The sequence below is a fragment of the Humulus lupulus genome, chromosome 2, assembly GCF_963169125.1.
Source record: "Humulus lupulus chromosome 2, drHumLupu1.1, whole genome shotgun sequence".
NCBI classification, from domain to species: domain Eukaryota; kingdom Viridiplantae; phylum Streptophyta; class Magnoliopsida; order Rosales; family Cannabaceae; genus Humulus; species Humulus lupulus.
Window position 1 is genome coordinate 236,120,746 of NC_084794.1, and position 27,617 is coordinate 236,148,362.

Below are 27,617 nucleotides of genomic sequence, written 5' to 3' on the forward strand. Positions count from 1 at the left end.
TCGAGCTTGGTTAATGATATCACTCATCGATAACAGCATACCTCCTTGTGGTGTGCTCCTTAGCAATACTCTAAAATATTAATAAATTTTATACATGTATAAAGTTATTTAATTTGAAGAGGATTTTTTTGACAATAAGTGATACTAAGCTTGATGATTATAAATTTCATTTCATGGGAATTCAAGTTTATTGAAGAAAAAAGTAAAATAATTCATCCCAAACCTTTAAAATGAAATGATCTTATCATTTTCGTTTAGATGATTCAGATTGAAAGGAACCCAATATGTTCATACATCTCCCCACAAATATATATATATGTTTATATATCTATAAATATGTATGAGATGAAAATAAATTTGTACTCTTTGAATATAATATATTACACAAAATATCATCATACTTCATACTTGCACTAAACACCGAAAAATTCCTTCAAAATTATAATTCTCTATCACATGTAATCTGTAACCAGCACTAAGAATAATCCCAGGGTAGGGTTCTAACGTGATCAACCATACCTTGCATAATTACAGATCAATTCTTATACCCAATAAGCCTCGTTGTGGGGTGAAAATAATTCGATTTTTTTATAGTTATTACAAGAGCAGTATAACCATACATTCCTGATTGTTACCCAATAAATTAAGACAACGTGAATTGTTAAAATTGATCTCTAAAAATGGGCATAAAGATCTCTGGTCTCACAAAATGAGCATCTGGTTGTATCATCATGCCTGTCAAAATTAAAAAGAAAAAAGAAAAAAGAAAAAAGAAAAAAGCCATTACTTTGGAATAAGAGAAAAATATAACATAGTACAATCATAAATAGAATTAGTTGTGGAATGCCCTCTAGTATAGGCTCTATGCTAACTAAAGGCTAGATGTAATCATATACAGCATAGGTAATAATTGCATTGGAAATTTTAGACTATGCTATGCTCCTAAAAGGTCAAACTGAAATGTAAATGTTCATCTTCTTTTCTTTGAGACCTATTACTCTATTTTAGATCTGCTTGATTGCTTTGTGTCTAGCTTTTATTTTGTTAAAGGATCTATGAATATTGTAGCCGATGCAATGGCCAAATGGAGCATAATTTCTAAGTTTAATGGTGCTCTGTTGCCAAGGGAGGCGCCCCCTGTTTTGGCTGCCAATTTTAGCTTTTGAATGAATTTTTCGGTTCAGCAAAAAAAAAAAAATTTAGTCCATTTTTGTTAACAACACAGCTTTAGAGGTCACTGAAAGCATTGTGAATGTGCTAGGTTAGATCAGGTCTCTAACAAATTGTCAAAGAGGCTAGAATATAAAAGAAAACAGATGAAAGCATTATTATATTCTTGTAGAATGTAATGTAACACAAACCTGCTGCTTTTTCTTCTTTGGCCTCCTCTTTCTTCGCGGTTTATGAGCATCAGAGTTGGAGCTTAAATTACTTCCCTGAGTTGTTCCAGAGTTTGAGGATCCCCTAGACTTGAAGGAGGAACCGCTTAGGCTATTTGAAGTAGCACTGGATGTAGACACGTCACCTCTATGTGTAGAGAAATTTTTGCTTGATGAAGGAGCAAATTTTGACTTGCCACGAACTGAGTTTGAGAAAGACTTAGTCGATGGTCGTGGAGGAGGCATTAAGGCTCTTGCAGAGATATGTCTCTATAATAAACCGATCAAGAAAAATAAACACAACTTCCATGTCTTGTCGTAAATTTTCATACAAAAACAGCAGAACAAAGTCAATATAAATGAGAAACCTGATGATTTCTTTCATCGCTAGACACGCCAGATGCAGATGCTGCTTTTCCAGAAGCACTAGAAGCCTTTCTTTCATCACTAGACATGCCCGATGCAGATGCTGCTTTTCCAGAAGCACTAGAAGCCTGCTCCCTGCAAACAGATTTAAAGATGCAGCTTTTTCGTTATAAACAACTTTTTGTTATCCATTTAAAACTTAAAATTACATACTTTACATTAATTCAGAAAGGCATTTTAAATTCAATTCCCTCGGTTTAAATACTACAAATTAGCTTGCTTTAAAGAAATACACTACCTACAATATTCCGACTTCCGAGTCATTAAAGAAGTGTTTGAAATTAGATTCTATTAAAAAAGAGAGAAAAAAAAAAGGAAAAAAGTTTAGGAAAAGTGAAAAAAAATTAAATGTAAATTGGAATGCTTTAAAGTTATCACAAAATAATACGGAAAAAAAAACTACAAAATAGTTTCCGCATACATCATCTTTCTTGTCACCAAGTTAAACTTTTACGAATGGTAGGAAATTAAAAAATGAAACTTGAATATGGTTCTCATGAGTGAATACAACCCTTCTAATCCTAACGAACCAAAATTCTGAAAAATACCATCATCATTTGCAAAGGAAAATAAATACCTTGTACTTTTATCTGTCCATTCATCATCTGCATCTGCTTCATCACTAGAGCTTCCAGCTAGGAAGAAATCATCTTCACTCATATCCAATAGTCCATCATCCTCGCTCCCCGTTTCTGTTGAGAATAAAAGAACGAGAATTTTTCCGGTAAATTGAATTATATTGTAAAGTAAATCAAAAGGTTTAACTGTTGATGTACAGCCAAAATGAAAAGGAGTGAACAAGAAAAATTAAGCACTCCTTTCAGTCAACACTGACATCAAACAAAATTTTATCAAGCATTCAGAAATGAAGAGACATTATAAAAGAAGAGTATTGCAGTCTACCTCAAAAATAAAATTTTCATCTGACCACACAAGTGGAATAGGAGGCAGTGATGCCTCCTAGATGTATAACTTTTACCTCTTGGAAACCCTCCAGATGAATAACTTAAGAGCTAGAGTGAATAAATAGAACATATCCATAATGCATCTCATTAGTGACACCTTCCTCTCCATATAGTTTATCACCTCATCATCCAGCAAGCACTACCTTACCCCCACATTGGATGAATTACACAGAACGTCCAAACACTCAAAAAAACTATAAATACACACACACACATAAATATATTTTTTCAGCATGAGTGAAGTACCTTCTAAATCCTTTCCACTAGCTGCAGCAGCAACTAAATTGGCCTTAATCAGCTCACGCAGCCTATTTCTTTTACCAATCAGTTCTGCATCATCACTTCCAATAAACAGAGCGACGTATTTCTCAGTCTTTGGAAAGAACTGCCACAACCAACAAAAACCATTAGCTAGAGTGATAATTTTAATAAACAGTAGACATGTATTATACATAACATTAGGCACACATAGCTTCTCCTCAAGAAGAGTAGTGTTCAAATTTATAACAGTTCAAATTCTCAAGTCCAGTACATACAAGCTCTTTAAATTTGAATAAAACGTACCTTTTTTCAGTAACTAACTATTTCCAACTTCGTTATATATCTTTTCACAATACAATAAACACATCTAAAATAAAATATTGAAATAGCTTACCCGGACATATTCAAGATCTTCTTTCAATTTAGAAAGCTGCTCAGCATCTTGTGCCTGACCAGATGAAGCACGTTGGAGTTTCTCTAAACGCCTGATTCTTCTCTCTATCTTTCTTCTCTCTGAACAAGACATACACATTTTACTATCAATTCAAGAAAACAAAAACCTCCCAGCTACCCCTTAAAGCAACAAGTTACATAACATATGGACCAAAATGCAATCATAAATTAACAGTAAAGAAACTAAACTCTCAATTATTACCAAAAAACTTTATTTTCCTATCCCTCAAGAATATTTTTCGTTCAATAGCAAGGCGGGAATGAATTTCCTGCTGTTTTCTGAGCCCTTCTAATTTCTTTTGCTGAGCTTCCCTAACTTCGGCCGGAAGATCCTTTTCAAAGAAAACCCAAAAAGAACAAAAAATAAGACTTAGTAAGAAATGAACCATACAGTAACATGGTTGATCACATATCAAATATACAACCAGACTAGGAAACTTATCTCTTCAACCAACCAGCCATTGCATTCAATCACACACAAAAAATGGACAAAAAATGGAACAACAGTTTCCTTAATTCCATTCCCATGCCCATTACGAATTAGTAAAGCAGGTGCTAAATCCCAAATCATCATAACCACAGAAACCAATAATACAGAACTTCATATAATCAGAACCATCACTCAAATGCATAGAAAACAAAAACGGCTATAATGTCTTAAAACCCTTGTGCATACAACCTAACCCTGGCCGCAAAAAACGTCATGGAATGAAACCAGACAGACAAGAGAGAGCAAGAAAATAAATTTATATAAAAATAAACAAGCAAAACATACCTTACGAAGCATGCGCTCAACGGAGCGAATCTGGTTCTTGAGAGAGACGGGCTTAGGTTTCTTTTTCTCTGCGGCCAAAGACTTGGATCGACGGCCCGCGGGTTTGGCCCTGCGGTTGGCGTAGCCTCCATGAGCCATGCTTTATCCAAAATCGCTAAAGATACAAAAAGCGACTATGGAGACCAGAGACTCAAACTCGCTATATATCTGTGTATATATATGTATAGATGAAGGCGTAATTGGTGTGAGGTGAAAAGCAGGGTTTGGGTTTTGGAGTGTTGAAAACACAAAACCCCCAAAAGAAACGGCTTCTTCTTCTTCTTCTTCTTCTACCTCTCACTTCCCTCTTTACTCTTTCTGTGTTTTTTTTATTATTTTTCCCTTCTGTCTTCGACCCTAAATTCTTGCCACCTAAGCTGTGAGCTTTTGCCAGATGGCTTATTTCAATTGGGCCCTGCTTTCTTTTTCTTTTTTTTCTTTTCTTGGTTCGGGAGTTCTATTTTTTTTTTAAAAAAAAGTAAATTTATTTTCATATTAGATTTTTTTTCCTCTTAGATTTTCTAAGGAAGTCTTTCAAATTAGAATGTTCAAAGAAAAGACATTGCCCCTTTAATAAAATTTTACACAAAAATAGAAATATTATTTTATTTTTATTTCTTTATTTTTAAAAAATAAAAAATATATTTGGTAACTATTTTTGTGTTTTATTTTTAAAAATAAAAAATAATAAACACGTTTGATAATTTTTATTTTTATTTTTTATTTAACAATACGAGACATTGATTTGAAGAAGAGAAGAACAAAAAGAAAAAAAAATGAAAAACTGTTTAAAAAAATTTTGAAAGTGAAAAAATTCTATTTTCAAAATTTAATAAATTTTAATTAAAATTTAAATAAATAAAAATAGAGATACCAAACACATTTTTTGTTTAATTGTCAAATTTTTAATTAATAAATTAAAAAACTATTTTTTTTAAGTGTTACCAAACAACAACATTATATTAAATATATATTTTTTATAAATGAAAACAGATAATTAAAGCACCGTTTTAATCAAATTTAACTAAAAGAAAAGTTCATGTAATATTCAACAATTGTAATTTATTTTGGTCTTGTAATTTTGAGTGTTTACATAACTTAGGGATTTTAATGACATTACCATTAGTTATACAATTAGTTACATCCTAAAATTTTAATTTTAACCATTCAATCATAGAATTTTCAATTTCTTAATAATTAAATCATTTTACAAACAAAAATTTAATTAATTCAATTATAAACTAGGAGAAAATTGACCATCGAAAATTTATATTATAACACACGTGAAATTACTTTTTCATAAATACAAAGTTGAACTTTTGGTAGAATAAAGATCAGCGTTAAGAAATTTGTTGTCTGATGTCATGAGAAAATTTGAAAAAAAAAATCATTAGTAGTCTTGGTCCCACATGCAAATCATGTTTTGTAATAAAATACAAACAATAATTGGAGAGAGAGAGAGATAGAGATTCTTCGTCCAAAGAAAACACTAATTAGTAAGTATCATAATCAATTTCATCTTTAAAAAATTTGTCATGAAAAACATTATTGCTTTTATGTCAAAATCTATTTTGAAGAGCTGGAAATAATTTCAAAGAACTGGAATCATTTTACCAAAGTAAGGGTGACGTCAAAGTAGATACTAGAGCTTTAAAGTAGCTTATTTTCTAGCTTCACAAATTAATCTTAGAACACTTTCAGCAATGCTATAAGGCATCATAATACACACTAATATATATATATATATGAGCTCTACAATATTAAATTATAACACGAAACTCACACCTATATCAGTGTAATGCTTAACACAAAATGTGCCTCTTAGCATTATTCATACTAGGCATCATAAAATGTGACTAGGAGGCACAAAATGTGCCCCCTAGTCAGTTTCTTTGCTTCCAAAACTGATTATTCACGTGGTTAAGTAAAAGAGCTAGAGTGAATAAATAAAAGAAGGAAAACAACTAGTGTTGCAAACACTTTTTTTTCAGCGTCAGTTCACATGATCACAAAACATGGAACTAAGTAAAATTAGGTGTTAGCATTTTTACAGAACAATAGGTTGTTCTCCTTCTAACTCAGATATCACTATTAGCGAATCCGTCATTTGGAGGGAGAGGGGTTCTGACTTGGGAATCGGATTAATAACCTGTTCAGCAACCATGATTTGTTAATTTAATGTCAAAAACAGTTTATTTTATCTAAAATAGAATATGGTGTGCAACCTTCTTGTTGTCTTTCACATAACCAATGGCGACTTCTCGCCGTAAAAATGCTCTTTCGCTAAGCTCGGAGAATGATGGCATCTCTCCTTCTTTCATATAGAGGCTTATATCCTGTTAGAAGAAGCGAACAGGTAAATAACTCCTTCGGTTGGCATAAATGGATTAAGATCGGAATAGTCATTATAGAAATTTCTAGGACTCAACTACCCACGACTCTGGAATCCATCCTGGATCAAAAGGACCCCAACTTATAGAAAAATACTTTTTTTATATACAAAAAATCTTCAATTTTTAGAAAAAATTATCATTTTGTATATAATAATTAAAACTATATATTTTTGTATTGGACCTCACTTACCACAAAACCAGCCCTGTAACAGACGATAAAGATTTACTTACTTTTAGTAGTGCTACGACGAGTATGACATGACAAAATCTTTAGTTTGTAAGTAACCAAACACAATGACTCATACCTCATCAAGTTTTGGTGACCAAATTACCTTGTTTTCCAATTATAAGAAAATGAAGAAAAACAACAGGTGTGATTACCTTGACATATATTTCATCTCCATCTGCATCTAGAATGTCTTTCCAGACCTCATTTAGTTCACTGCTCTCAGCAACTGACACGCAAAGACAGAATAACTATTTATCAGTACAAACACATGGAATTTGTATATAAAAAGAAAAAGATCAATACATTATATATTGTGACAGAAAGTTAAGACCTTGAGCGGTTACAAGACTCATTACTTCTTCTGCCGCAATGTATGTCAAAGATGGCTTTATTCTTGAAATCTGCAGACATTGTGCATATGATTGTGTTAAGCTTGATTTATGCGGAAAAATGCCCAGACAAAATCACAGGCATTTCAAAACAGAAAAGGGAGGCTTACTTGTTTGCCCAATTTTGAGTTGACAATTTCCGCAACCAGATTTTGAACCTGTAGTGAACAAAACCATTTATTTTACCTTGCTTTCTTCCTTTAATGAAGATATAAAAAGTTGTAATGATTTATTTAATTACTTAAAGCTCAAATTGGACTGATATATGGATTGCAAAAACTTGCCTTCACTCCAAGTTTGCTGCATATATTTTCAGCAAGGAGAAGAGAATATGCAGCATGCTTGTCTGCCTTGGATGGATCTGAAGAAAGCTAGTTAATGCAAAACTACTTCAAGCTAAACGAAATATTGTAAACGCAAGTGAGAAAAGAAGAAAATCAAAGCACAGCCACCTCCAAGAAGCCATTCTCTATCGGATATTACAACAATGGACAAGGGAAGATCTTTGTCAGTCTTTACAAAATTCTGAATATGCATTATGGTATCCTGTAGAGTGTCATAGTTCATGGGATTTCCAATCTGCAGAATGCAGAACACCCAAAAAATTAATAAATAGTGGACTTTATGACAGAAATAGATGAAAGTACAAGATATTAGACCAGCAAAAAACAGAGCAAAATAAGAGAAAAATTATATGTTGGTTGTCTACGTGAGAATTTACCCTATGAGAAACATGGACATTTTTTAATTTCCCTTGACCAGAAACTTTATTAGCCCGGTTCCTGTCTTCTACTGGTACATCTGATAATATTTCCTGCACATAAATGTATATACGTGTATTTGATGCATATATTATAGAGTGGGAGAAAATGCATTTACAATATCTTTTAGTTTTAGTCAATATGCATTAAACAATACTCCATTCAATAAACAATGATGTATTACTAACTCTCAATTTCAGTAAAAAAAAAAATGTCAGATTAATGGTGTTTTCAGATGCATTCATGCCCTTGTGCATTAAGACCTGGATGTGCAAACGTGTGTATAAACAACAAAGCAAAAGAAAAGTAATGCCAAACTTCGTATTAAAAAATATTAGATACCTTCTCTTTCCTTCCAAAACTTAAAGTTATTATGCTTATAGTGTACTAACTGCTGGTAATGTTTACAAAAAATAGTGTTTCACTAATTATAATGTCAATTAAATAATTATTTAACACATAATCTAATTCAAAATTTTAACTTAGTATTCCAAATTATTTTATTAAAAATTGGTGGGATAATTGATTAGATTAAGAATAAATTAATTTGGTATTTCTGAGTTATATTTATGGTTGTGCAAAAAACTTTGCAAACCTCCTAACCCGAATAAACCGCCCAAACCAAACCGAAAAAATTGACAAAAAATATAACCCGAATAACCCGACAAAAATTCAAACCGCCCAATTTTTATATTGATCGGTTTGAAAATTATACCAACTCGCCCAATATAACCCGAATAAGAGTTTTTTTTTCATTTATATTTACATATATTATTTCAAATATTAAATATTGTTTTTAAATTTTTAACAATGAATTTAGAATAATGTTTTAAAGTTTCAATTTAGAATAATATGTCTAAGTTTTGAAGATTTATACTATACTTTTAGCTAGTTGAATCTAGTTATTTGAACATTTAAAAAACATACTTAAGATTGATTTGAGCAGGTTAACCCGACCAAACCAACTAAAACATTGGACGAGTTAGTTTTTTTTCTCTTAATTGGACGGGTTAGAGTTGGATTTTTGCAACCCGAATTTTACATTGGGTTGATTAAAATATGTTATAACCCGACCGAACCAACCAATGACTTATTGCATCTTGGGAGATACAATGCTTAATAAAATCCTAGTTAAACAATGATCTCAAAGCATAGAGAAGACTCTTGTACAAGGGCTCCTTAAAGAAAAGTAAGGCATACCACTACACTGTCGGGTCCAAGATAATTATCATATTCTTCAATCATCTGTACAACATCTGGGCGCCAACCGAGCAAAAGTATATATTCAGTTGGTCCTACAGTCCAATCGGAAGCCTGCATTCACATAAGAGAAAAAAAAAACATTATTGGGAGAACCAAATATCCCTAGCTGTAATGTCATTTTAGGAGGTTCAGCTTCAGAAGTGTGTACCTTGGAACCTGATTTGGTAGGACGCTTAACTATATTTTCAAGTCGTACTTTTGTAGCTGCCAACGCACCATTTGTATCGTCACTGTGTCTTTCTATAGTGTCCAAACTCTGAACAGCATTACTAGCTTCTTGGATAAAACTTGTAAAAGCAATATTCAGTTTCTTACTCCTATGAACAGGTGCAATGAATAATATCTGCATGAGAAAGGGAACACTGTTGAAAGGTATAGGACAATATAATAGTACTTGTGTTTTGTGTAATCTGATTCTGAACCATGTTTGGTCAAACATTAGCATCTGGTAAAAATAAGCACAATACTTAAAGAGTAAATAACTGGGAACTCAAATTTATAAGACATTAGAGTTCTCAAAATTTAAGTTGCTTACTTTAATTCAAAGTACTAATGTTAAATTATGTTAAGGAAAAAACATACTTTGTCAGTTTCCTGCAAGATTTCATCGTCATTTGGATGGAAGTATATCTTCCCACCACGATGGAGGCCACATACAACAGCCTGGAAGAACATCCAAATCAGAACTGTATTAAACTACTCTACTATAAGATCTATATTTCATCAATTGTGTTACCTCTTGGAATCCACGTCGTAGTTGTCTATATCTTATTCCAGCTAAATTAGGAAATCTAAAAAGATTAAAGACGTTTTCTGCAATGGATATATATTATTATCAATTAGTGCTTAAGAAGAAACTACTAGTGAAATATAGATCAAACTATAATAAATCTTCTCCCAGTTGACTCATTGAAAGCGCTACTGATATTGTGAACTTCATATTGGGTCAGAAAATTTTCTTTCTGAGTGAAGTTAGTACATTACTCCGGTAATTAAGTAAGTGTCTGTAAATCTTTATGAGACCCTTTTGACGAGAGCATTGAACAAATAGTTTTGATGCGACATTTTCTACTGGCTCAACTTTCAATCCGGAGATTGACTTCAAGAGGTCACATGTATTCACGCTTGAAACCTGCATTTATAGAGGATATGTTCACTTCATTCTTTTACACAGCAAACATTTTACAGACTTCTATAAAAATTTAGGAAGACCATACCTCAACAATAGTAGGAACTACTTCCATGTTTGGAATAGGCTGAAGAGCTAGCACGGATAAAAACGCATCTGTATCGACTTCGTACCTAAGAAATTTAGGATCTCAAATCACACATCGACTGAAATAAATAAATAATTACTGATCGTTGTTCTTGTACACCTTAAAAAAGAAAGACAGAAAAACAATATTCCTTCATTCTCTAATCAGAATAGTGTCAGACTCAGAGAAAGAGGATTTTTCTTGCTGTTGGAGCCAACAATCCTTCTCATTCTTCCTTTTCATATATGTCTACCCTAGATTTGACCTTGCATATTTCTTGCAAAGTGCTGTAATTGGTTGTGACAAACCATTCATAACTATTTTTTGTTATGGTGGACTTCTCATCCTCCTGTTCTGTAATCTTTATCTATAGTATCATCTCTTAATAAAAAATATCAAAAACAAATCCTAGTTGTATTCTTCATTTCATATCCTTAGCTACATTTTTATGAACAATCTCTTTTAAAATTACAGTCAACTATTTTGTATTCAGATTTTTACAAATCAAGATTGACGACATCCAAGGCAACTGACTGTGCAAGGGAATGTTTACACAGAAAACTGTGGATTAGACAAGATAATATAAGCTAATATGAAGAAAGACAGCCAGAAATTCCTTGAGCATAGTAATCGGCATAACCTATGACTGCATTGACAAAGTAAACTGAACCATGAACTCGTGTCTATGTATCAGATATCAGAGTTTCTCTAAGGTTCCTAGCAAACATGTGTTGAAGAAATAAACCCAGCACACCGATGATAAGAACTAACCAATCACTACGCTATGAAGCAACTTCAATACACCCTCATATGCTATAGATAATTTCTCAAATAGACAGCAGTACATTACAATAGTAGGGAATGCTAAAAGATAGAAGATGTTAATTTGTTACAATTCTCCTATCAAGTTCTCACCGATCTCCCTTTGTTGGCAATATAATTATGGCACGTGCCTTATTGGCAGCAGCTCTCTCAAATGATTTTGTCATGGTAAGGCTGCAACTGTAACAAAAGAACCTCAATATATCAAAATGGCAGTATTCTATGCACAAGAATCCTTATAAATCCAATTACAATTTGTAGAATGCAAAAAGTCTTAATCCAGAGAAATAATATACTTAAAAAGTAACAAGTTCTAAAGTTATAGGCCCTACTTCTTACATTCACCCCACAAATTTTGCCCTTTTCTTTGTTTTTAATTATCAGAATCAGCTTCTATAAAAAAAATGACCGAAACACATTGTGACACAAATATATATATATACATATATAATAAGATAATAATGATAAAGAAATAACTCATTAAACTCCATGCATTGTTTGAAAGAAGATAAAAGTAGGTATTTACTACTTACTAGAGAGTACAGTTGAAATAAGCAGAAAGAAAATTACCTAGTAGTCATACCTCTTTGAAAGGACATCAATATGGTGCAGATCTTTAGCAATATTTTCAGCTAGCTTGTCAATCTGCTTTCTTGGAAGATCTGACATAAGAAGAATTCTCTGCTTCCTATGTTTACATAAATAAGAAAAGTCGTAGAAACCAGTAAGTTAGCCTCAGAAGACTAATATAAAAACTAATATGAGGTTGTGCAGAACAAGAACAAATTACCTAGCTGTAGCAGAACCTAAGCGGACAGCGAATTCATGATATTTGTTTAATTGCTTCAGTATGAAAGTCAAGTGACTGTTGACTCCACAAACTATGATATGATCAGACTCCATAACTTGTATTTGTGCCCCTTCTCTGAGCTTGTACATATTATTCTGTCCAGCTGATGGTCAACAGGATGCCATGTATGTAAAGCATTTATGCTAATGTTTCTTGTTTAAAGGAGGCTTACCCTGAACTCTTCAGTCATTGTGCTAAGTAGACGAGAGTAAAACAATATGCCCCATATAGCAAGAATAAAGCCAATAACACGTTCAACGCGTGTTTTTTGCTGCATTTCACCAGAGAGACATTCTGTTAGAACATTCCATATGACATTAAGTCATCTAAGCATAATAAGAACCAAGAAATTATCATCACATATTGTTAGCTATATATATTAATTGTTCATATTAACTGTAAATTAGCTATAAATTAGGACTAATTAGTTTCTCATTCCCTCATAGTTTCTTAGAATAGCTTCCCTAGTTTGTATATAAATATATGTTTATTTCTCATTGAAATACAAGTGAATACAATTCTCTTCACCTTTTATTACATGGTATCAGAGTCAAGGTTTATAAAATTCTAATTTTGCTACAAAATTAGGATTTTTTCTTTTGGGGTTTTCCATAAACACAAATTAGGGTTTAGTTTATTTTAGGGTTTATTTCGGAAACCCTAGTTCTGTTGGTCTACTATTCTCACCGCCCACACCAAAGGATTCCCCAACCGCCGATCTCCATTCCCCAGAAGTCCGACCGCCAGATCCCCTGCGCGTGGGCCCACGCGCCGGCGCGTGAGAGCGTGTGGCATCGTCTCCGACGGCCCTTTTTGTTCCGTTTGGTCTCCACTGCGTTTCTGGTTGATCAGTGCTTCGTTTTTGCACACCTAGTTTCCGTAGTTACAACTGTCAAGGTTTGTTCTAGGATCTTTGTTGTGATTCTACATTGGTTTTTCGTGTTTTCTGTTGTGTTTCTTTAAGGAGTTATGGCTGAGAATAAATCAGAGACAAAATCTGTGGTTTCATCTGATGTGGTTCTTGTGATGTCTAAAATCACGAACCATAAACTGATTGGTTCGAATTATTTGGAATGGTGTAAGACTATTTGACTTTATCTACAAAGTATTGACAAAGATGACCACTTGACTGATGATCCTCCTAAAGAAAAAGATGATTCAAGACGGACGTGGCTCAGGGAGGATGCTCGCTTATTCCTTCAAATCCGGAATTCTATTGGCAGTGAGGTAATTGGTTTGATCAATCATTATGAGTTTGTTAAAGAACAAATGGATTATTTGGAATTTTTGTATTCTGGAAAAGGCAATCTCTCCCGTATGTATGAGGTGTGCAAAGCATTCTACCGTGTGGAGAAACAAGATCAGTCCCTTATGAACTACTTTATGTCCTTTAAGAAGACGTATGAGGAACTTAATATGTTGTTGCATTTAGCACTGATGTGAAGGTTCCACAACGCCAACGAGAGTAGATGGCTATTATGAGCTTTCTAGCAGGGCTCTCACCTGAATTTGATTCTGCAAAAGCACAGGTTCTTTCTGGTTCTGATGTTTCCTCTTTACAAGATGTCTTTAGTCGTATTCTTCGCACGGAAATTACTCCTTTTGTTCCTCTTAATAGTGCTTTGGTAAGTCGTAATAATTATGCGCCTAGGAAATCTTCTATTCTAACTGGGCACAAAGGAGGTCATTCACAAGGAGTTAAAACTTAAACACTGGATTCTGGAGGCATTATTTGCAACTACTGTAAAAAGTCAGGTCACACCAAGTTTGAGTGTAGCAAGCTACAGTTTAAAAATCAGCAACAACACTCTGTTAATGTTGCAAATACTATTGATGCCACTGATAAATCCGTCCTTATTTCTGCTGATGAATTTGCCAAGTTCTCACGATATCAGGAATCACTCAAGTCGTCATCTCCTTCTGTCACTGCTATTGCCGATTCAGGTAAATCTAATACATGTCTTCTCTCTTCATTCTCCAAATAGGTCATTGATTCTGGTGCCACAGATCACATAACAGGTAATTCCCATCTCTTTTCCACTTTTCATTCTCACACTTCAACTTCTACTGTTACCTTAGCTGATGGGTCACCATCTTGTGTTCGTGGGTCTGGCACTATTACTCCTACACCCCTGCTTACTTTGTCATCTATCTTGCATTTACCTAGTTTATCCTTCAATTTGCTCTCTGTTAGTCAACTCACTCTTAATCTTAATTGTTGCATCTCATTCTTTCCCGATCATTGTTTATTTCAGGATCTTATGACGAAGAAGATTATTGGTAAAGAACATGAATCTAGAGGCCTCTATGTTCTTGACATACCGCCACCAACTTCTTTTGCTTGTTCGAGTGTCACTTCCGCTTTTGAGGCTCACTATCAATTGGGTCATCCGTCTCTTCCTTTGCTCAAGAAACTTTGTCCGCAATATCATAAGGTGTCTTCATTAGATTGTGAGTCGTGTCAATTTGCCAAACACCATCGTCTTAGTTCGAGTCCACGAGTCAATAAACGTGTTAGTGTTCCTTTTGAATTAGTTCGTTATGATGTTTGGGGTCCTATTTTGTCTAAACCTAGATTCAAGTATTTTGTTACTTTTGTTGATGATTATTCTCGTGTAACTTGGTTATATTTAATGAAAAATCGTTCTGAGTTGTTTTCTATATTTTGCATTTTGTGCTGAGATTAAGAATCAATTTAATGTTTCTATTCGTACTTTTTGAAGTGATAATGCCAACGAATATACATCTGCTTTATTTCATTCTTATATGGTCTCTAATGGCATGCTTCATGAAACCTCTTCTGTTGATACTACATCCCAAAATGGTATAGCAAAACGTAAAAACAGACATCTTCTTGAAACTGCACGAGCCCTCTTATTTCAAATGCATGGTCCTAAACATTTTGATAGGCCTCCCCTCACCTATGTGTATACAAGAAGGGGAAATAAGAATGCCAAGTCAGCAGGGGAGAGTTAGTTAGTGGGGGTGGTGATGGGTGTGCTGAGTTGTCTAGCTGAGGAGGATGTTTAGTGAAAGGTTTATTAGCTAAGGAAGATTCATTTTATGGGTGTAAAGAATTGGAGTGGAATTGTATTCCTTGGGAGAGAGGCAGGCTGTGGAATACCTGGCCATTTTGTTCAATACAAACGAATTTCCTTTTTTCTTCCATTCATTCTTTCATTACTATCTGTTATTGTTTACGTGATCTAATCTGAATTAGCAGTAAGACCTTATCACATTTTTGGGCCAATGCCGTTTCTACAACATGTTTTCTTATCAATCGCATGCCATCTTCTGTTCTTAATGGTGAGATCCCATATAAAATTCTTTTTCCCGACAAGTCATTATTTCCTGATAATCCTAGGATATTTGGTAGTACTTGTTTTGCTCGAGATGTTCGTCCAAATGTCACAAAATTAGATCCTAAGTCGTTGAAGTGTGTATTCCTTGGCTATTCTCGTCTTCAAAAAGGGTATAGGTGTTATTGTCCAAATCTCAACAAGTATCTTGTCTTCATTGATGTTACCTTCATGGAAAACACACCCTATTTTTCATCTTCCTCTATTCCTACTCGTCAGGGGGAGGATGATGATGATTTGTTGGTATATTCTATCACCTCTTCTGCCCCTGACCCACTTCCTGAGGAATCTCTTATTTCTGAACCTATCTCAAACACTACTCACTATGAGTCTCCTATTACACACCCTGTCTCAGCCACAGCTCCTGGCATGCCTCCGCCTCCTATTAAAGTGTACACTAGGTGTCTGCCTCCTGTTTCATGTCCTGCACCTGCTTCTTCGTTATCAGATCCGATCCCAAGTGATGATCTTCCCATTGCGCTATGCAAAGGTAAACGTCAGTGCACTTATCCTATTTCTTCTTTTGTTTCTTATAATCACTTGTCATCTTCTTCTTGTTCTTTTATTGCTTCCCTTGATTCTATTTCGATTCCTAATACTGTTCGTGAAGCTATATCGCATCCTGGTTAGCATGATGCAATGATAGAATAGATGAATGTTTTAGATGACAATGGTACTTGGAACTTGGTCAATTTACCTTCAGGAAAACGAGCCATAAGGTGCAAATAGGTATTCACTGTTAAGGTCAATCTAGATGGATCAATTGCTCGATTAAAGACCCGTCTTGTTGCTAAGGGTTATGCTCAAACCTATGGAGTGGACTATTGTGATACTTTTTCTCATGTTGCTAAGTTGACATCTGTTCAATTGTTTATTTTAATGGCAGCTACTCATCATTGGCCTCTACATCAACTAGATATCAAGAATGTTTTTCTTTATGGAGATCTTCAGGAGGAGGTGTATATGGAGCAACCTCCTAGCTTTGTTGCTCAGGGGGAGTCAAGGCAAGTCTGTCGTCTTTGAAAATCTTTATATGGTTTGAAACAAAGTCCTCGTGCTTGGTTTGGTAAATTTAGTCAGGCTGTTGAGAAATTCGGTATGCTGAAAAGTAAGTCCGATCATTTTGTGTTTTATAAACGATCAACTGCCGGTATCATTTTATTGGTTGTGTATGTGGATGATATTATTATTACTGGAAATGATACTAGAGGAATCTCATCTCTTAAGTCTTTCATTCATACTCAGTTTCACACGAAAGATTTGGGGGTACTCAAGTATTTCTTGGGAGTTGAGGTAACTCGGAGTAAACAAGGTATTTTTCTATCTCAAAGAAAGTATGTTGTTGATTTTTTGACTGGGAAAGGAAAATTGGGAGCAAAGCCTTGTAGTACTCCAATGAGTCCTAATGTGCACCTTACAAAAGATGGGGAACCATTTGAAGATCCTGAAAGATATCGCAAGTTGGTTGGAAAGTTGAATTATCTTACATCCAGACATTGCATTCTCAGTTAGTGTTGTCAGTCAGTTCATGTCATCTCCAATAATTCATCATTGGGCAGCGTTAGAGCAAATTTTGTGTTACTTAAAAAAGCACCAGAATGAGGTATCGTGTACGTAGATCATGGCACACTCATATTGAGTGTTTCTCAGATGCAGATTGGGCAGGTTCTAAAGTGGATAGAAGATCCACTTCAGGTTATTGTATTTTTGTTGGAGGGAATTTGGTCTCTTGGAAGAGTAAGAAGCAAAATGTTGTGTCACGATCAAGCGCAGAATCAGAATATAGGGCTATGGCACAGTTTGTGTGTGAGATAATGTGGATCTATCAGTTATTGACTGAAGTAGGACTTTTTTTTGAAAAAGAGACAGAGGTCAATGAAGGTTGACCTCCTCCCAATTAAATTGAGAGCCCTCACTTATGACTGAAGTAGGACTTAAGACTTCAGTACCAGCAAAATTATGGTGTGATAACCAAACTGCTCTTCATATTGCATCTAATCTTGTGTTCCATGACCGGATTAAGCACATCGAAATTGATTGTCATTTTGTTCGTGAGAAAATTCAGCAAGGCTTGATCTCCAAAGGATATGTGAAGACCGGCGAACAACTAGGGAATATCTTTACAAAAGCATTAAATGGGGTGCGGGTTGATTATTTTTGTAACAAGCTGGGCATGATTAACATATATGCTCCAGCTTGAGGGGGAATGTTAGCTATATATATTAGTTGTTCATATTAATTGTAAATTAGCTATAAATTAGGACTAATTAGTTTCTTATTCTCTCATAGTTTCCTAGAATAGCTTCCCTATGTTTGTATATAAATATATGTTTATTTCTCATTGAAATACAAGTGAATACAATTCTCTTCACCTCTTATTACACATATCAATCAGGTTATCAGTTCACCAGATAGATTTCACCTTTAAATGAGTAGAGGATGAAATTAGACATGCCCAAGCCTCCCATAAGCAGTCCTCCAAAGAATGTGCACTACCTCTGTTTGTTTCAAATACATATCAAAAGATTGCAAATAGAAAACAATATAGGCTAAGAATTAGCCAATTGCAAGGTTCTAAGGCCACAAAAAATAACTAGAATGGCAACCACACTGAATTACAGCTAAGATGCTATGACTCTTGCTATTCTAAAAAAGGTGCTGAAGGCGTTGAAGTTGATATGGTTCATTATTTCTTACACACATTAATATCTTCATATTTTTCCCCTTGGTACTAACGACACAATAGGAAGAATGGAGCCCACTCCCCTCCCCCCCACAAAAAAAAAATGTTCCTTTAAAAGTTCTGCTGCCAAACCTTTAGAAAACAAGATATTTACCAAATAATGAAATTTTTTTAGGCAAAGTTATGCATACAGTCCAATAAAGACATGTTGTATGAAGGAAAAAAAAGTGTTTGCTACCTGAACTTAAAGAATAAAAGGCCGCCAATGACGACAAAGGAGAAGCATGCTACAAGGAGCACTACAAAGAACCTGCAAAAATATAATATAATGGTTCAGCCAGCTGAGAATATAAAAAGTTCAATGTAATATTTTCTACAATTCATAATTAAAATAGTACTGTTTCTTATAAAAAAATAAAGAAATAAACAACAGTTCATTGTCATTAAGTACCAACAGAGCTTGGCAATTGATGTATGGTAATTTCAAAAAGTAAAAACAAATATGATCTGCCAAAGTTGTGGTAAGAGAAATTTAAACAATATTAGAGAGTCAAAGTTACAAAAGTCTCAATAACGTACCATTTTTTGTAACTTCTGAATAAAAAAAAGTCAATTCACTTGAGGAAATCTAGAGTAAAAATTACTTTACATCCTATCCAGCTGATAATTATATTACTAAAACCATGAAAGAAAGAAAAAGGAAGGAAAAAAAACATCAATATTCCCAAAATAGACGGATTGACCCACATATATGATCACAAAAATCATGAAACTGTCATGTTAAAAAGCTGCTAGTAAGCCAAAATCCATTAAGACCATGCTACTACATACTAATTCCCAACAAGAAGATGAAATATGAATTTTCAAGCTTTAAATTATGCTAGGTGGAAATCTTTCTTATCTATTCAATACTAGGGTTGGGAAAAAAAAATAAAGACCCTCAGTCCAGCAAAGTTTAGAACCACTCATGATATAATTCTGGACAATAAACTAGAATCAAACAAGCATATTACTTCACTTACGTGGCCACATTTTTCTCAAGTTGTACATTAAATAGATATAGCACCCGTGAAAAGCTCCACTTAATGTCTTGAAATGAAGGCAAAAACACGTCCAAATTAAGAGGCGTCGGTTTATTCATTGAATTTGACATACAAGCAAAAGGTGAGCTTGCAGCCCCAAAGTAGAGAAGTTTCTCATGGACCATCTTTAGGAAAGCAATGACAAAATTTAACTTCACAACCCTAAGAAGGAAATAAGAGGACACCATTCCCACCACTAGTTTAACTGCATGAACCTGCACAATCAGTGATTACATTATTTGATCCCATACAAATTGTTACTATTAGCAGTATACCATGATTTGCATAATTTTAACATGTGCTATTTTGACTAATACTCATTAAATAAACGAGCTAATAAATATAATATTAGAGGTGAAAACAAAAATGATGTTAATGAAAACAAGATGTGGCAGGACCCAGATCATAGAAATGCATACTCGTAGAATAAATATAACTGAAGATCAGAAGATAACATAGCCAAGGACCACGAAAGGGGAGCCAGTTTTCATTTCATCTCCTAATGCAAAGTCAGATAAAACATTCTGGTCCCAACAGTTTGAACCAATAGGTGAAAATAATAGGTATACAACATCCTTCTTACTGGGCCAATTCAAGCAAAGAAAGTCAGAATCCAAGACCCATTTTCAAGGAAATGAAAAAACAACAAAAACAATTACCTTACATGAATTCTTGAACAATAATAACAATTCTTTAGTAAATGAAAAGGCAATTAACTACTTGAACACCTGTATGTTTTTTTTTTTAAATTCAAGATCGATGGTGGAGAAGATATATCTTTGAATGTTCCAGATTTTGCACAAATTCTCACCTTAGAGCTACTGTTATGCTCCACCTTACAGAATTTGTCAGTGAAACTATGAATAACATTTATATACAATCTGTCCCTTCTACACTGAGAACTGAACTTCCATTTTCCTGTAAATAGATTACCATAATACACAGGAAATATGTTATCAAACTGCATCTTAACAAGTAATAAGATGTTAAACTTGTTCTCAAAATTAAGCACATAAAGCTGCCAAACTGACTTAAACCACTAGACCCATGAGGTTGCCAGTTCCCATAGCATTGGTGAAAAAGTGAGTTGACTTTCAAACCATGAGTTCGACATAGTGATAGTCATTCCACATTGATATGAACAAGATGATAACCTACCTTTATTCTGTACTACAAAATTACGTATTTGTAAAGTTGAACTTCCAAGCCACCGAAATTGGCATGGTATTGAATCCCTGAAACATATTACACCAAAGCAACATCATGTAACTATGGCTCTGAATAAGAATCAGGATAATGATTACAATGGAGTATATTTTTTTTAATGTAATCTGCAGTATCTGCCTTCATTATAAAAAAAGCACTGAATTGCATTCTGTATAATTGTTCATGAAAATGTTCTCTTGTCAGAAGTACCTAGATGCATAAATCAAATGTTACACAAATGCATCACATTATTCATCAATTAAATCCAGAGTTTGATCGGTGATTATTACAAAGCCGAATAATCATAACAAATGTAAGCCTAACTGTTAAACTGACAACGAAATTGAAAGGAAAAAAAACCCAGAAAACTTATCAAAAGAACAAAAAGATAGAAAGAAAAATGAACCACTATCCAGCAGATTTAGTCTTTAAAGAACCATAATTGACATTTCCCTTGCTCGTAATCACCACATTATTGCTTCTCACCCAAGTAATCAAATGTCAAAAACACTTGTAGCAATCAAACCCCTTCATCTTCCTAACAATACCTCAGCAGCTCAATAAGAACTTTACATGACCTAATAAGTTCCTCCCTTACATGGAAAGTCTAAGAATGTAAATGAAACAACTAAAAAATCCTTTCTCCATATCATAGGCCTTCAAAAAAATTTAAATATATAGCCACGCCACTCTACTCCTCCAAATCATTACATGATTTCTTTCTTTTTTAGTTAAAAAATAAATAAAACCTATTACTGAAGAACAAAATGTAAAACCCTGCCTAAACAATCTCCCAGACTCAACCTTTACATTATGAGAAATGAAACCCAAAACAAAGTTCTTCAATACCTTTTCATAGAGAAGCTTCAAACTTTGTCATTGACATCATTTCTTAGCTAGTTTCAGTTTTTTGTTTTATTTTCCCCTTAAATCTAAACCGAAAATGAAAAAAGGATCTCCATAGAAAGTGTCATTTAATTTCAGAGAGTTAACTGAATCATAAACTCAATTAAGACGACACACAAATTCAGAAACCAATAACCACAAACCTAAAACGCACACGATAAGAGGAGTCAATGTCATGCAATTCAATACAGTAATTAAGAATAACACACTCATACATACAATCAAACAATACATATATTATTTATCAACAAATAAGAAGCACCTTTCTCTCTTTGAAGAAGAAAAGTTGTTGAGTCTACAAACTCCACCAGTAACTTTCGGAGATAGAACCCATGGCTGCTGCAAGCTCAGTATCTGACACGAAGACATGCTTTCTCTCTCTCTCTCTCTCTCTCTCTCTCTCTCGCTTTCTCTGGAAGAGTAGACCAGAGGCTCTGCAGTGATATATACACATATATATAGACGAGCACACACATGTGTGTGTATATATTATATAAAGAGAGAGGGAGAGAGGGAGAGAGAGAGAGAAATAAGCTGTCATTTTCGTTAGCTACGAGTCTGCACCATACCATATCGTATAAAACCTTAAACTTTTCTTTTTATTATTATTATTATTTTATTGATCCTTAAATTTTGTTTACCAGATCTAATTTTAGTTATTAATATATATTTTTTTATTTTATAACAAATAAGTTTTTCTTAATAATATTTCTTTTCAAAATAAACCTTAAGGGCTAACCGGCTAAGGGCATGGTCTTTCTTAGTTTCTTTTTTATATATATTTCAGTACAATAAATTTAAAAAAAAAACATAAAGTAGTTGTGTATTAATGTATATTGACTTCCTAAAATTAAAAATATATATGGGTAGGGAAGTGATTTTGTACTCTTTTGATATCTCATGTTGAAAAAATTATAAATAATTTATAATACTAAAAATTAGGGGTGCACACAGGATCCGCAAAACCCGCCCGACCCAAACCCGGAGAACCTATTTTTTTCGAAAAAACCGACAAAATCGAGTTTAACCCGACTCGAACCCAAAAAAATCGGGTCGGGTTCGGGTTTATGAAATATGTGCTTTCGGGTTCGGGTTCGGGTGTAACCCGAAACCCGACCGAAATTTTTTAAAAAATAAATAAATAAAATCAGAAAAAAAAATCTAAGCCCTAAACTTTAGTTTCACATCAACCCGACCCCTGTTTTTTTTTTTGGTCTTCTTCTCCTTCGTTTCATTCAAGCGGCAGCCTCCCTCCCTCTTGGTTCAAGCTTCAGCACCAGCATGGCAGCCTCCCTCTTGGTTCAAGCTTCAACACGGCAGCAAGCAGGAGAGAAGAAGAGAAGCCGAGTGCCACTGCCTGCCGACCCAACCCATCGAGACGAGAGCCCGGAGCCTCCCTCACCCTCAGCTCTCACGCGGCGGCACCACCAGATCTCACGGCCACCACCAGCGGCGCGACACGCCTCGCCACGCCAGCAGCCGTCCGGTAAGCACGGCTGCTATATATATTTACATTTATAATATATATATATATGTATATGTATATGTTAGGCAGGTTTCGGGTCTAACAGTTAGGCAAGTTTCAGGTCTAACAGTTAGGCAGGTTTCGGGTCTAACATATATATTAACTGTTAAAGTTTTGTTTTAGTTGGAAATAAGGGCAAGTCTTGTATACAAAAGTCAGAGATTTTGGGTTTGAAATTGGCAATGTGGGTTCAGTTTGAATTGAACATTTTGTTATACAATTAGTCAACAGTGTTTCTTTATGTTAGTAGTCGAGTACTAATAAATTAGTCATGTATTTATATACATACATATTTTTTGAAAAAGATGATATTTTTGAAGAAAAAAAATGGCATTTTTGAAAAAAAAACGGCATTTTTGCAAATCTGGGCTTTTCGGCCCAAAATCACAAATGGCCCATCAAACCCGAAATTACACCCGAACCCGAGTAAACCCGAACCCGAAAAAATCTGAAAATTTCGGATCGGTTTCGGTACCATTTTTCTTAACCCGAAACCCGCAAAACCCGAACCCGAAGAACCCGAAACCCGAAAATCCGACCTGTGTGCACCCCTACTAAAAATATTTTACACCTGTAAATTATTCAAAATTTCTCAAAATTGTTTGAATTTAAGTAAAAATATCAATTTAGACTCTATATTTTTTAAATTTTCATTTTAGACTCTGTATTTTGTAAAAGTATAAATTCAAACCCTGTATTTTGTAAATTATTAAAATTAGGACCCTAAAACCAATTTTAGCCAAACAAATTTTAATATGACCAAAATACCGAACACATTTATGAATGAGTTAATTAATTAAAAATAAAAACAATTTAATACTCAAAATAAAACAAAAATAAATATTTGTAATTATTAAAAAACACATTTAAATTAATAAAAAATATATAAATATATGGAGTGTAATTATTGTTAACCCAAAAATGGGCATATTTGACGTGGTACCAACTTGGACACGTGGAGCAAACTGGGCAGACCCCTGGCAGGTTGGTCGGTGTATACCTACAGGGGATACGACAAGTTACTACTCAACATACTATCTCCAGAGACTCAGCTGGTCGACAAGATCCTCAGAAAACTTGTTGGTCAGTATAATGGTCACTGCTCGGTATGCTTACTAGAAGAGCAGTTGGTCGATATGAAAGTAGTTACACTCTCTGATTAGCTCTCTGTAAGAATCGTCCCATGACTCGCAAAGAGTGTCTAACAGCCCAGAAAGCTCGGTTAAAGCTCCTAAATGATTGGGAAGCAACCACCTGCGAGAATATAGGGATTTTTTCCATCAGCTACGCTCAAGCGCAACCCCTGGGCGAGAGGATCGGTATAAATACAAACCCTCCACCATAGTGGGAGGGGTTCACGAAAATTGCTTACCGACTAGTACTAGAAATATACCGAGCAATCTGGCTTGGTACTTAGCAGCATTTCTGCTATTCTGTATTGTTATTTACACTTAGAAATCTATTTGTGTTCTCTGTTTATCTTGTGTAAACCCTTAAGATCAATACAAATCTAAGAAGAAGTAGGTCATTACCAATTCTTGGGGTCGAACCTCTATAAATCCTGACATTCTTTATTATTTATTGCTCATTATTATCAGGTTCTGGGCTCATTTATGGTTCATTGATTGTCTAATTAAAAGTTCTCTAATTAATTATTTGACTTCGCGTCTGTTATACCCAAAAAATAGGAAGGTACATTCTAGGAGAGTTAAGGGGAATGGTCCTAGGAGACCCCAAGGAGGGTGTGGTCCTAGGAGACCCCAAGGGTGTGTAGGAGGTAAGCCTCCCAACGTGTCCAAGGTAAATAGCTAAGGAGGAGGAGTCTCATGCAAGAGAATGGAGACTTAGACTTTCATAAGGAAAGTCTATACAATGTTCGATCGGACATGTTTTGGGAGATGTTAAAGGAGGTTGCCTCAATGTTGTCCAAGGTGAGGTTGCCTCAATGTTGTCCAAGGTGAGGTTGCCTCAATGTTGTTCAAGGTGAGGTGCCAAGGAGGTTGCCTCGGACCACCTTGGTCCGAGGAGAAGCCAAGGAGATTGGTTCAAGGAGGAACATGGCATGCTAGAGGAGAGTGCATGTTAGAGGAGAGAAGTGCATCTCCTACCACCATGCATGTTCAACCCACCAAAAACATGTCCTACCACCATGCATATCCTACCACCATGCATGTTCAACCAGCACTTGCATGGGTAGTGAGTAGGAGGTGGACCAACTAGCTAGAGGAGACTAAGTCAGACACAACTTCAACAACATACGCGAGAATCTCTCATTATTCCCACAAATGGGGGGTTTGTTACATTTCGAATTTTGAATGTTTATTTGTAATATAAATGTAATAAATATAATAAAATATCCCTATTATAAGGAGATATCAGTTGAGGATCCCAGGTCTATAAATAGAGAACTTATGGGATGAGAGAGGGGTTCCTTCTGCTTCTTATTTCTAGAGAGATAAAATTGGGTCTGTCTATTCTAGAGAGAGAAAGTGCTGAAATTAGAGAGAATTCTTGTATTTTCACAATTTATACTGAAGAAACTCAGTTGGCATAGTCCATCTGATCTTGAGTATAGATTCATAAATCACAACTCTAAGTGGATTAGGCTATTACCGACAATCGGGGCTGAACCACTATAAAAATCTCCTGTGTTCTTTACTTTTCTTGTTTATACCGTCTGTTGTCGTTTTTATTTCTCTTGAAGGCTTGTCATTATTGACGTTCTCACGTCGTTGGCTAAAAACGCAGTCAACAGCGTCAGTTTACTAAAAAAAATTAGTCAACAATTATAAATAAATGTATTTATTTATAATTATGCTCCATGTATTTTCTATTTATTTTTTATTAATTTAAATGTGTGTTTTAATTAAATCATATATTTAAAAAAAATATCAATTTGGCCCCTATATTTTTTCCAAATACGCGATCGATCCATGTATTTTGTTAAATGACAATTCGTACCATGTGTGTTTACAAAATGGATTAAAATAGTACCTTATACCCAATTTTTGTCAAAAAAAATCAAATATAATTTTTCATCCTTAGCTCCTCAACCACTTTCTTCGTTTGTCTGAATTCATCGCATCACTAATGACCCGATAATTGATCTTATAATTAAAAATATTTTGACCAAAATCGAGTCTATGGTACATTTTTGATCCATTTTGTAAAATACTTTGTCTGAATTGTCATTTAACAAGATACAGAACCCAGTCGCGTATTCGGGAAAAATACAGGGGCCAAAATAGTATTTTTCCTTTTACAAATATATTTTTAATAATTACACATATTTATTTTGAGTATTAAATTATTTTGTTTTTAATTAATTAATTCATTTATAAATGCGTTGGGTATTTTGGTCATATTAAAATTTATTTTGGCCAAAATCGATTTTAGAGTCATAATTTTAACATTTTACAAAATATATGGTCCAAATCAGTATTTTTACAAAACATAAAGTCTAAAATAGAATTTTTTTAAAAATAAGATCTAAATTAATATTTTTATAAAACACAGGTTCAAAATAATATAAACCTAATTTTATAAGATGTTTAAAATAATTGTAATGTACAAATTCATAAAAAAATGAAATTATAATTATTCACTCACAAAATTTTAGTATATGATGTAAAAATGGTATAAAATTACTCCACTACAAGAGATTCTCGCATTATATATATTACTATAATTTTTATGAATAAAGTCATCATTATGTAATTAAATCATAATAAATAAAATTGTTCTTATTTTTATTATCAATCAAAGTTTAACATGTGAAAAAAGGTCCTAAGTACATGGTATAGAATGGAAAGAGAGATGTACAGTGTGAAATTGAGCACAATAGATAAATTTGATAAGAAAAGTTCCTTTTTTAAAGAGAGAGAGAGAGTTTGATCAGAAAAGGTGACAGTGATATGTTGGTTAGGTAAGGGAAGGTGATACTCATTGTTGGTTCACGTGATCTCATTTGGCAGAAGAGAAGACCCCACTCCACTCCACTCCACTCCACTCCACTGCCGTGGACCCGTGGTAGTTGCTGTGTTTTCCAAATACTCAAAAATAAAAATGAGGCCACGCTTCAATTATTTTTTCGCTATTTAATCTTTAAACAAATGGGTGATATATATGCCACATAAATAAGTGTTGCACGTTTTTTTTTTAATTTATTTTTTAAAAGGATTTCATTAAATAGCCAATACAAGAAACAAGCAAAAAGAAAACTAAGGCCAAAGAAGCCACTTTGGCAAAAGATTGAGTAAGCTCATTATAACCTCAATCTTTGGACAATGAGAGAAAGAAATAAAATTGAAATCCTTTCTCAATTCTTTTTTTTTTTTTCAAAAAATAAAACTTAAAAGTGCTAAAACAGTGTGGTTGTCATTATCAAGTATATTAGCTTTGTTAAGTGTTGATTATAAAAAGAATTTATGCTATTTTGATTCTTGTATTTTGTATTTTTACCTATTTAAATTCTTTATTTAAAAAAAATATCTTTTAGATAATGTTTTTTTGTAAATAGGTTCAAAATATATTTGAATAGGACCAAAGTGTTTCTAATTATTAAGAAAATATATTAAAATAATTACTAACATATT

General features: G+C 34.0%; 2 protein-coding genes across 3 annotated transcripts; both read right to left on the reverse strand.

The window, feature by feature from the left end:
* Positions 1–341: 341 nt before the first annotated feature.
* LOC133819072 (rRNA-processing protein EFG1) lies at positions 342–4,633 on the reverse strand. Its single transcript, XM_062252231.1, has 8 exons — positions 4,260–4,633; positions 3,687–3,816; positions 3,426–3,544; positions 3,017–3,155; positions 2,383–2,497; positions 1,748–1,880; positions 1,362–1,649; positions 342–735 (listed from the first exon to the last, which is right to left on the reverse strand). The coding sequence occupies exons 1-8, from the start codon at positions 4,395–4,397 to the stop codon at positions 730–732; spliced, it is 1,068 nt and encodes a 355-aa protein (XP_062108215.1). The 5' UTR covers positions 4,398–4,633; the 3' UTR covers positions 342–729.
* Positions 4,634–6,058: 1,425 nt separating this feature from the next.
* LOC133819073 (putative ion channel POLLUX-like 2) lies at positions 6,059–21,930 on the reverse strand. 2 transcript variants are annotated; one of them, XM_062252232.1, is made up of 24 exons: positions 21,760–21,926; positions 20,544–20,620; positions 20,197–20,303; positions 19,326–19,600; positions 18,542–18,613; positions 18,043–18,118; positions 12,434–12,532; positions 12,202–12,356; positions 11,995–12,099; positions 11,505–11,591; positions 10,551–10,635; positions 10,318–10,465; positions 10,070–10,146; positions 9,916–9,996; positions 9,482–9,676; positions 9,271–9,384; positions 8,031–8,123; positions 7,762–7,888; positions 7,594–7,670; positions 7,420–7,467; positions 7,252–7,321; positions 7,073–7,146; positions 6,524–6,634; positions 6,059–6,447 (listed from the first exon to the last, which is right to left on the reverse strand). In XM_062252232.1, exons 1-24 carry the CDS (start codon positions 21,864–21,866, stop codon positions 6,346–6,348), a joined length of 2,562 nt encoding a protein of 853 aa, XP_062108216.1. In that variant the 5' UTR covers positions 21,867–21,926; the 3' UTR covers positions 6,059–6,345. The 2 variants fall into 2 exon arrangements, 1 of the variants encoding a protein (XP_062108216.1); XR_009886264.1 differs by lacking the exons at positions 6,059–6,447; positions 6,524–6,634; positions 7,073–7,146 and having other exon boundaries at positions 7,594–7,680; positions 21,760–21,930.
* Positions 21,931–27,617: the final 5,687 nt, after the last annotated feature.